Here is an 11,374-nt window from a genome sequence, read left to right as displayed (position 1 = left end):
TCCGTTCCGGCTGAAGGACAGTGCTGCCTCTCCCTGCCTGCTGCTTACCTCCCGAAATGCGTTTCCCCCCCTCTCCATCAGGCTTGTGCTGGCTTTTCATCCCTCCCTGGGGAGGGTTACATCCCTGGGACAGGGTGACATTGCCAACCCAGACCAAAGCCTGCGTGGCCCACAGCTGCTTGGTGAAGACATGGCCAAGAAGATCTACCATTTCCCAGCTCCTCCGGGATGGAGGAGCCAGCTGGGAAATCGAGCCTCACTTTTCTCTTTCCAACAGCAAGGCTCGTTATCTCCAGGGACAATTGCTGTCGGAGCATAGAGGCTTTGCCTGCTGCCCCAGGAGTGATGTCCTCCACAAAGCAAGCGAGCACAGAAGTGACACCATGTTCCTGGTGGTAACTCTTTTTTTTTCATCCAGAGCGGGTTTGTAACGGGAGCTTTTGATCTTCAAGATGTCCTCTTCTATGGAGGAAGCGGCTTCACCATCATGCGCTGCATGAGCTTTGCACTTGAGAACTCTGAGAGGAAAGAGGGCATCTACTCCATCTTTGACCTCCTCAAGTACAACTTCTACCTCCCGTTCTTCTTCTTCGGGCCTGTCATGACATTTGACCAGTTCCATGCCCAGGTGAGTGCTCCTGAGACCAGGCTGGAGGAAGATCTCTCCCTGCGTTTATTTCCTTGGGTTTAATGCCTACAAAACCCCACCATTTGCTACAGTGAAGGTGCCAACGGTTGTAGAGCTTCTCGTGGTCACCTAGAGTCTGTGGCCATAGTCTGGGGTGTGCAATGATGCCGCGATTTTTGTGGGGAGGGGCATAAACTGATGGGTTTTTAACCTTCCCTTTGGAGTTTTTGGCCATTTCCACTGATCAGTTCAGAAGGGAAGACATTGCTGTGGGAAGGGAAGACATGCCAGCAAAGCATCATGCTGGGATGAGGAGGGGAGGGTTCAGCTCATGTCCTTCCTCCCTGGGCACCAGCACTGCTCTGTGCCTCGGTTTCCATGTGCTGTCACTCCATCAGCTCCATGCTGCCTCACTGTGAGGTGCCAGGATGCCACGGTGAGAGCCAGGTGAGTGGTGCCCATCTGTGGGACCTCTGCATGCTGGTGGCTGTGACAGCAAGAGTAGTCTCACATTTCCATCCAACTGGTTCACCCAAGGAGCATGACTTTTTGGGGATGGTCTGTGTGTCTTAAGATGAAGTTATTTCTCTAGAAATAAGTAAGATTGGGTAGAAGGCTGTGTTTCAGCAACCAGGGGCTTCCTCTGCTCTCCATGAAATACCCTGGTGCCCGAAGTCTTTGCCTGTACCGCACATAACCAAGGCAGCTTCTTGAAGAACAGACTCCAAACAGCACTGGAAAACATCAGCAGAAACCTGGGCTGGGACCAGCTGACCTCTGGGGCTGTTTCACAGCCAAAGATCAAGAAAAACGGCAGTGCTTTCTCCCTCCTCCCTCTTCCCATCTCAAAGTCCTTTTACATCAATGATCAACCTCGGTCATCAAAGCAGACTGGTACTGCTTGCTAAGGGAGGGACCTCTTGCTTGGTCAGCAGTGGTGCTGGGAAGGATTGCCACCACCCCTCTGTTTCCTTATAAAGAAGAACAGCTATGTTGAATTTTTGGGCATCAGTTGACAACTGGATGCAAGAGCGTTTTGGAAAAACATTTGTGAATTCAGAAGAAAAACCAGCCCAGGGCAGGGGAGAGTAGCCAGAGCCTCCCTGGAAAGGAGGAGACCAAAGACCCACCCAGCCCGGCACCTCCTCTCCAGCGTTGGGCTGGTACTGGTTGCCTAAGAAAAGGTCTGCACTGCTCTTGTTTCATCCAGTGAGCAGGATGAGCCCTGATCCGAGTCCTGCTCCTTGGCGGTTCATTCACCTGGGGAGTTAACAACCTTGTGCTGCATGTCAAAAGGAACAAGATCCCTTGGGTCTTGCAGGTTCTGTTTAAAAGGACTTTTAGAGCATTTGATGCTGAAGATCACAAGGTCAGCTCTGGTGCTCCCCATAAGGGATGTTTGTGATGCATTGAGTCTACCAGCAGCCCATCCTCAGCAGACAAGGACCAGGGATGGCCAGGCTGCTGGTGGGCTCTTCTCCCCAGGCTGCTGGAAGAAATGTTTCATCCTAAGGCTTCATCTTTCCAGTCGTGACTTATCTGATGTGCTGAAGTCCAAGGGGGGCATGGCTCCAGCAGCCCCATTGTCCAAGTCCCTCCGGAGGGGGTACAGTGCCCTGGGGTGCTCTCCTCACCCCACTTTCCTCTTCCTTCCCCAGTTTCCATCAATCTTTCCTACAAAATGGGCAGCCTTGGCTTTTCCTAACACTGCAGCCAGGTATCTGCAAATCAGGGCATTAAATTCCTCATGTCTCCATCACCTGAACTCCCACCACTCCTACAAGGCTTGATCTGGAGGGGGTTTTATTTCCTACTCCTTCGCACAGCCCCAAACCAGGATGTCTATAGCCACTTAATGTGCAGTTCCCCCTTCTGCTGCTTAAAACGCCCACCCTAAAGGCACAAGGAGGAAGTCCCCAACCCCTTTCCCATGCCCCGGCCAGGGGTCCTCTCTTGGCCTGGCCACCACTGCCATCTCCTGGCTAGCTGCCCCCCTGCACTGCTGGAGCTGCAGCTAATTGCAGAGGTGAATTCTTAATTGCCCAACAGCAATTATGGGGGGCAGGCAGATGGAATCCCTTGCCAACGGTGGGGTGTGTGGCCCAGTTAGGGAACAGATCTGTCTGTTTGGTTTCTACTGGTCCTACATTCTCGTGGAGCCCTTGTACCTCCATGTGTGATGGGAACTCATCTGTACCAGGGCTTGGCCAGCCCCATTTGAGCTGAAAAGCATCTCCCTCACGGGGAACAAGGATAAGGAACAATTGGGTCCATGCCCTCCTCCACCTGAGGGCCATCATTGCTGTGGACATCTTCTTCCACTTCTTCTACATCCTCACCCTCCCTTCCAACCTGAAGTTTGTGAACTGGGATCAAGCATTTTCCTTACTGGGATCAAGGGACACAGCCCCGATCCCAAGGGGTTGGTAGCAGGGTGCTGCCACCACACACAGACGTGAAGATGAGAGGAAACAACCTCATGTTGCACCCAGAGAGGTTTGGCTTGCATATTAGGAAAAATTTCTTCACCAAAAGGGTTGTCAAGCACTGGAACAGGCTGCCCAGGGAAGTGGTGGAGTCACCATCCCTGGCAGTATTTAAAAGATGTGTAGATAGGGACATGGTTTAGCGGTGGGCTTGGCAGTGTTAGGTTAATGGTTGGACTTGATGATCTTAAAGGTCTTTTCCAACCTAAATAATTCTATGATTCAACGAAAGGAGGGGTCTGTGTCCTCTCACAGGTCTCCATGCCAGAGCCTGTACTCCCTCAGCTTCTCCTCCAGTTCAGGGTCCAGTGGCCTGTTTGTATTCTTAAAGCACTTGGCATATAACAGACATGAAAAAATCTGGCAAAGGCTTTAATTCTCAGGACTCATCTGGATTTGACGACGGGGCTGGTGCGGCAGCCTGCGGATTACGCTGGGAGAGCTCCCACCTCTCGCAGGGAATAAAGGGAAAGTAATAAACATAAGAGGATTTTGAATACAGCAGCAATTTTTACAGCGATGCGGGGAAGCAAGGACATCAGTCTGCCCAGTGTAATCCTGAAAGCTTGCTCTGATGATTTTTATATTACAACGGCCAGAGACATGACAGATCCTGGAGGCAAAGCCCGGCCACTGTTTGTACAAGACACAGCAGAGACAAAATCCCCATCGATCAGGTCCCGACCGATTCAGGATGGTCCCTTGAGCAGCTCTCCCTCTCATTTACAGCAGGTGTCTGCAGCAGAAGCCCCAGCAGCCACCAGTCTTCCTCCTCCTCCCAAATTACCCTGGCTAAAAATATACATCTGGCCCTGGCAGAGCTGTCAGGTGGGATTCCAGCCCTGCTCCCAGCCTCTCCTGGGCATGCAGATGTCCTTCTCTACAGGCTGTGGCATCCTGTAGATGTCGTGGATATGGGCATTTGCTCCCTCTTAGTGATCTGTGCAAGGGGTCATCCTTAATCAAAGCTGATTTCTGAACATGTCACTGCAGAAAGAGTATAAAACCCAGCTCCCTGGTCAGTATGGTTTTCACCCCACCTAGGGTCCCTTATGTACAACCAGAGCTGTCACTGCTGTGTCACACCATGGGCCTGCACTGCTGGAAAGCCGAGCGATGGGAACAGCCTTTGCTAGGAGGGTGATCCAGAAGGCACATTGCTGCAGTGCTCAGCACTCAGGCAGGGGTATGGGAGGGATGCTGTGGGTGGGACATGTCCTTTTCCTTGTGGATGTGTTCACCTGAGCTAACCCCTTGGGTCTTCCTTAATTGATGGAGATTGGGGCCATGTAGTCCATGGTGCGTTTTCTAAAGGAGAGCGTTGAGTCCCCATTTGGACCTTGACCATTTCTCTGGATAGAAGAACACGTTGCCCATCCTGTCTCCCAGCTCAGCCCTTTCCTGGTTTGCCATCCCGGCAGGTGAGCATCCGAGAGCTAAGACGCAAAGACGACGAGATGAGGAACATCCGGGTCCATGCCCTCCTCCATGTGGGGGCCATCATTGCTGTGGACATCTTCTTCCACTTCTTCTACATCCTCACCCTCCCTTCCGACCTGAAGTTTGTGAACCGCCTCTCGGACTGGTCCTTGGGTGAGTGGCCATGCTTGGACACGTTCTTCAGGCAGTACTCAGCTTCAGGGCAGTGGTGAGTGAGCCAGATCTCCATCCATCCCCATTGAGAGGCTTTGGCAACGCCTATGTTGGACAGGTTTGAGTAAAGCCCCTCTTCTTCCCATTGACAATGCACAGAGGTGGGGTCAGGTGGCCCTGGAAAGCAGATGGTGGTGGTCTGACATTCCCAGTGTAAATTGTTTAGCTCAGGGTTTAAGAGGTTGAGCACCAAGCCATTCCCATTGCCTTTGTCTGGATCAGAAGGGAGCTCAACACCTCCAAAAAACCAGCCCCACGCTGTTGCAAGAGGCACATCTGGTAGTTCAGGTGCCTTCACAAGTGGCCACCAATTATGGGTGTTAGTGAGCCACTGAAACGGCCCCAGGGCATGGGTTGTACAGAGAGCAGCTCAGGGGAGTTGTAGCTGCTGTCCTCAGCTGCCTAAGGGAGGGTTGTAGGGAAGGTGAGCTCTTCTTGGAGTCTCTCAGGGAAGAAGCAGGACATGGCAAACAAGATGCAGCAAGGCAAAATCTGATTGCACGTAAGGAATTTTTTTCATAGAGTGGTCAAACATTGGAATAGGAGCCCAGAGGGGTTATAGATTCTCCAAAAATTCAATACTTAAATGGACAAGGTCCAGAGCAACTTGATCTCCATCTAAAGTTCGCTGTTCTCTGAGCAGGGCTGGACTAGGGACCTCCAGAAGCCAAACTCCCAGGATAAGTAATGGTAGCAGCGCTGGCATTCAGTTGGCTGGAGGGTTTCAGCTGGCCAGAGGATTTCAGCCAGCCAAATACATGTCCGATGGCAGCATTTGAGATGCCATAGGGTATCTGACATCCCCATGGGCAGGGGACAAGCAGGGGCTGGAGGAGCCCCATGTCTCCCAGGAATGGCAGCTGGAGGCCAGGAGAAAGTCCTAATGCAGCTAGAATGGCACTAGCATAGATTTAGGGTGCCCTAAGAGAGCTGGATGACTGACCAAGAGTACGTGTTACTCCGGAGGGAGCTGAGCTCCTCTGCAGGCTCTGGTGACCGTATTGACCAGATCTGCCTGGTTCATGGTGGGACCTCAGGCACTGCTCACATCGAGGCACCATGTAGCCCTTAATCTGTGGGCTGAATCCCACAAAGGTGGAGGCATTTTAGCTTCTGTTTGCATAGGAATTTGAAATCTTAAGTGTTTGTTCCTACAGGGCTTGTCTTTCAGTGTCAGACACCTCTCCAAGACAGAGGTTCTGGCCCTGGTTCTGCCATAGCATCAATGTTCCATCTATGGCCACGAGGAGGTGGAGTGGGGGGCAATTTGGTGGAGATGTCAATAAAATATCAGAGGTCAGAGCTGAGAACTGTGATGAGTTCGTCATAGGTGAACAAGCCTTAAAGGGAAGGAATGATCTTGAGCTGGAAGAAATTAGATCTGTATGACTGTCTTGAACTACCAAGACCAATAAACAGTTTGTTCCCAAATACACCAAGAAGATATTTTCCTTTGGTTCAAGCTTCTTCAAAAACTACTTAGCTTTAAAAGCTTTGCTGGTCCAAGACAGCATTAGATTGTCCTCTTGATGTTATGTTTGTTGCAATAGACTACATGCTCCCATGCGACATGAAGTCCCCCCAAGTCCTGAAGGCAATACGTTCCATGTTCCTCTTCACCCGTTTGACTCTCATTTTTGCTCCAGCTGGCCTGGCCTACTCCAATTTGGTGTACGACTGGGTGAAATCTGCTGTCATGTTTGGGGTCGTCAACACTATTGCCAGACTGGACCACTTGGACCCACCCCAGCCCCCAAAATGCATCACGATGCTCTACGTCTTTGCAGAAACGTGAGTACCCCACGTGCATCAATGACATGAGAGACATGTGCATGGGAGGGAGGACGTCTGGGCCGTGCTTCTGAGCAGCTGGCCTGTGAGTTGGAGAGTACCTACACCGAACAGTCTATGCTGAACCTCTAGTCTAGACCTGGCTGTAGCCCAGGGGAATATTCTTGGGCAGGAAGCAAGAGATGATAAAGGGAGAGGTTACAACCAGGTCGGTAGTGGGACGTGTTCAAGGAAGGAGCATGGAGAACTTCTGTGAACAAGGTTCAAGGTGTACCTCGCCAGGGGACTGGGTACCTTCTCTGGCTGGCTGCTGCGTGGAAGGGTGTCGTTACACTGCGTGTTTTAACATGCTTTTTGTCATCTGCATTTTAGGCATTTTGACAGAGGGATTAATGACTGGTTATGCAAGTAAGTGTCTAACCAACCGCCTCTAGCCTGGTTCAGGGTCTTCTCTTTCATCACATAGCAATGAAGCATTAAATGCTGTTCATCCCAAAGCTGAGATGTCCTCTCTTCTGGGTGAATCCTACTATAACATGAAGTCATATTTGGTCTGTTTATCCCTAAGACCATTGAATTAATCAACACAAAGTGCAACAGCCCCTGCCAAAGTTGGGAATAAGAGAGTGTGGTCCCAGAAATCCCTTTAAGTCTGGTGGGTTCAGTGTTCCTTCAAGGGAGGAAGAGTCAGATTCTTATTCCACCAGGAGGAAAAGGGAATTGAGCCCAGGTCTCCCATATCCTTGGAAAAAAGGGTGGCCTGAGCTCCACCTACATCTCCCTCAGCCCTTCAGCTCTTGAGTGATGAGTACACACCAGTAAACCTGTACTGAAGATGATGGCTGCTCTGTGATGAAATCCTGTGGACCAGCAAGTCTGAGGTAGCCTGCAGCTCTACAGACCTCACCATTTTATCAACTTTTTAGCTGCAAGAGTGGGAAAGGGTGGTATTTAGTCCTTATGGAGCTATAGGTTTGTGAGGAACACAAGTCACGAGCAGCTAGGCTGCAGCAAAAATCTGTTTATTGCTAGAACTTGTCAGCCAAAACATCCTTCCTTTCTCACTGGGGTGCTCTAGATTGACCTGCCGGTGAGGAGCTTGCGGTGGGTGAGGGTGGGATAAGGGACTCCAGAGTCTTATCTCAGAAAGTCTCAGAAAGCACCAACCACTTTCCTTGGCCATTAGGTATGTGTATGATCACATTGGAGAGAACCACGACAACATCATGAAGGAGCTTATGGCCACCATTGCCACCTTTGCCGTCACCACCCTGTGGCTGGGGCCCTGTGAGATTGTTTACATCTGGTCTGTCTTCAACTGCTTTGGCCTCAACTTTGAGCTCTGGGTGCAGAAGTTCTTCCAGCGGGAGCCCTTTGCCAAACTGGAGGTGAGGAGCTGGGCTGCAAGTGGATGGGGAAAGGTCTGTGGGTCTGGGACCAAACTCTGGTGCTCGAAAGCATCCATGACTGTAGGGAGCTCAAGTCAGATCCATTTTCACCTGAGACTGAAGAGCAACCTCCCTGGTGATGCCATGCAGCTCCATGTTCGGGCCTCCTGTGTGGAGTCCTGAAGCTCCTTCCTGTGGCCTTTAGCATCCTTGTGAGCAGCTACTGATCCTGGTGCTCTGTATCCCTTCATTTTATGCACTCTGTCACCCACCCAGAGCAAATTCCCACCTGCCCCTATGATACTTCATGGGAAATTTAGAGTAGGTGTGGAGCTTTCAGAGGGAAAACCGGAGGTCCATGAGAACCAGGAATGACACCCCAACGAGGCGTCAAAGTACCACAGCTGGACATGAAATCTGAGGTCTGTCCACAGGGAAATGTTTATACATTTCCATACGGAAATCATTTGTCCTTGTTCTGCAAAACATCTTGGCATTCTGAGTGTCTTTGATCTGACTTCTGATAAAAGCAAATGTTTAGGTACTACAATGATTTATTTTCCAACCACTCCAAAGCTTAGTGCCCAGTCTCTGTTTGAGACAAGGTGCCTCGGGGACATGATGGAAGAAAAACTTAGAAAAATCCATCCTGGAAACAATTATTTGTTTTGCCCAACCTAAAGTCTGGAGGTCCTAAACCGGTTCAGTAAAGACCTCTTTTGAATAAAAACTTCGGAGAGCAATCCTCCCGTTTGCTCTCTTCCTTGAACTTCTAATCAGATTATAGCACTCGCCGGCAGTGAAATCTCCTTCCCTGCGGCACCGCAATTCTCAGCACTAAGTGGCCTGGGGATTCATTGTGCTCTTTGAAGATTGCTATAAACTACAAACTACTTCCCCACTCCACTCGCAGCAGCTGCTCCCGAGGATTATGTGCCAGTGACAATTTCACTCCGCTGCTGTCACTAGTTTTCAGCTCTTTTCTTCTTTTTTTATTACTATTTTTTTAATTCCTAAGAAACAACTTCTACCAGGAGCTGGGAGTGATTTGCACACCGGGCTAATAGTAATCCTGATATACAACAGCATTCATCTGCCTTGAGGAGTAGCTTACTCAAGACAACAGATGAAGAAAGCAAGTAGTCAGCTATTAACAATTAGCATGAAACCATGTATAACATCTTGTCCCTACCCATGGGACCTTGAAACACCAGTCCAGAGCCTCAAATGCATCTGAGTCCAGCAGCAGAGCAGAAGTTTTACCTTGTCCTTATGTTTCTTCCTGCCAGAGATACTAAAGGCTGCTCTAATTTTTGCCTACACCTCTGGGATCCCAGCTGGAGTTGGACCAGTGCATCCCCTTCCCTTACAGCCCCATTTTTCCTCACTCTCTTCTCCTGTCCCATCCACAGGCTAAAATGTCAGCGGCCATGTCTCGGAGGATTAGGGCAGTTTTTGGGGCAGCGAATTTCTGGGCCATCGTCCTCTACAACATCCTAGCCCTCAACAGCCTGGAGTTTGCCCTGCTGGTGACCAAGAGACTCCTCCTGACGGGTAAGGTGCTACCAGCCTTCCCCATTGAGGGACCCTTGTCTTGATGGGGGGACAGTGGTAGGGGAGCTGGGGACTGGGAGTTTTGAGTCCTCTTGGGTCCAAAGTGGCCTGGCCATTGCCTTGTTATGTGACTGCTCCCAATGTGCTTAATTCTTATGCAAAAGGTGCAGGCAGTGGTTTCTCAGCTCCCAGCCTTCTCGTGTGAGCTCTCTGGGGTACGAACTGCCTTCCAGGTGAGCTTGTACAGCTCCTAGCACAGCCTGACATGGTGGTTTAGACTCCTGGCACCAGTGCAAAAGTCACATTCACCCCATCAAGGTGGGCTAAATAATGGTCCCCTTGCCGGAGAAAGGGATTTACTTGTCCTACCTCATCTCCTTTTGCTTTCGCAGTTACTCCTGCGTCAGTCTGAAGGTGACAGGTACAAATCCTCGTTCTACAGTCTCATCTGTACATTTCTAATCGGTGGATGGTGGCACTATTTTGAAGTCTTCTTGAGCAGCCCAGGGTATAAATAGCCATTGGGAGCTCGTGTCCTCCAGCCCTCTCTGGGATGGGGCTGGCGTAGGAAGTGGATAATGTGACGCTCTGGGTTCAGTGTGCCAGAAGTGCCTGCTCGCTGAGCTAGCGGGCTTTTGCTGGTTGCATTATTCATTTCAGAGGTCCTGTTTTAGCAGGCACAAAGCCTGTGTCTCCCCTCTGCTGTGGATACCAGATTTGTGACTACAAATGCTGTCAGACCCTTCCTAAGTGGAGGGAGAGCTCCCGACTCTCAGACACTTACATAGGTGACAAAAATATGTGTTTCCCTGGGTGCACACTGTGTGCCCACTAAGTACAGGAGAAGGCTGGGGTTGATCCTCAGTATTAGTGGGGCCCAGAGCTTCCAGAAGGTCACAGTGCTGAACAACAATGGACATGGGCAGAAAGTCAATCACCAAGCCTGAACTTGGGGAGCAGAAGGAGCTTTGGGGGTAAGAGAGTGCTCAAAGCCACTCCAGCATGTTCACATGTTAGCTGCGGTCCATGATGCCTTGGTGGGCTCAGGCACAGCTTCATCTAAAATCTGATCCTGAGGATTTCTTTCTTCTCTTAGTGAAGCTGTAGGGCTGGATCCACAATGGAAAATGTCATTGACCATGAACTTGTGGGACCTCCCAAACTCACCTGAGAGTCAGCAGTGCTGGAGGAGAGTTGGCCTCATTAGGCAAGCAGCCACACCAAGATGACCATGTCTCCCTCTGTCTTCTAGGTTTCCCTATCAGCACCTTGTCCATCTGGTTCATCACGTACTGCGGAGTGCAGCTGATCAAAGAGCGTGAGCGCATCCTGGCCATCGAGGAGGAGAAGTATGACAAAGCGAAGGTGGAGTAGAGGAAGGCATCGGCAGGCTTGTCCCAAAGCCTCATCTCCCTTCCAGCTGCCGCTGCCAGGCCAGCCACTGGCCGGGGCTCTCCAAGCACTCCTGACAATCGGACTGCTGTAGCTCACCCATGTAGGAGTCACCTGGAAGGCACAGGTCATTCCCTTGCTGCCAGATTTTCTATAAGACACAGTGGGTGTTCTGCAGGATCCCCACGCATGGCAGACTGCTGAGGTAGGCTCCCAGGACATTTCTTTAGTGCCAGAAAGAGCCATCATCCCCATCATTGTTCTGACCCTCTGACATTGTGCAGGCCTAGAGATTTCACCCCTTGCTTCCCATAACAGATGGTCCACCAGCACTCGGACCTGTGGCCCTTGTCTTCCAGAGGAGATTCTCCAAGTCCCACGGCTGGAGGTTTTCAGGTTGGGCCAGACACACAGCTATGAGAAAGGGATTAGCTGGTGCTGAGCCTGCTCTGAGCAGATCATCTCCAGGTCCCTTCCAGCCC

General features: G+C 50.7%; 1 protein-coding gene across 2 annotated transcripts in view; it reads left to right on the top strand.

The window, feature by feature from the left end:
• Nucleotides 1–11,045, top strand: part of HHATL (hedgehog acyltransferase-like) — a 13,106-nt gene extending 2,061 nt beyond the window's left edge. Inside the window, exons 5-12 of one of the 2 annotated variants that reach the window (XM_009694997.1) lie at nt 419–632; nt 3,734–3,749; nt 4,556–4,707; nt 6,414–6,558; nt 6,931–6,966; nt 7,745–7,946; nt 9,359–9,500; nt 10,753–11,045. In XM_009694997.1, the coding sequence (XP_009693299.1) occupies nt 419–632; nt 3,734–3,749; nt 4,556–4,707; nt 6,414–6,558; nt 6,931–6,966; nt 7,745–7,946; nt 9,359–9,500; nt 10,753–10,874 (1,029 nt within the window). In that variant the 3' untranslated portion in view covers nt 10,875–11,045. Of the gene's footprint in view, nt 1–418; nt 633–3,733; nt 3,750–4,535; nt 4,708–6,413; nt 6,559–6,930; nt 6,967–7,744; nt 7,947–9,358; nt 9,501–10,752 lie in introns of both variants that reach the window. The other variant, XM_009694996.1, reaches the window with a different exon arrangement.
• Nucleotides 11,046–11,374: the final 329 nt, after the last annotated feature.

The sequence above is a fragment of the Cariama cristata genome, unplaced genomic scaffold (assembly GCF_000690535.1).
Source record: "Cariama cristata isolate BGI_N322 unplaced genomic scaffold, ASM69053v1 scaffold2462, whole genome shotgun sequence".
NCBI lineage: Eukaryota > Metazoa > Chordata > Aves > Cariamiformes > Cariamidae > Cariama > Cariama cristata.
This window is presented reverse-complemented; position numbering and strand designations above follow the sequence as displayed.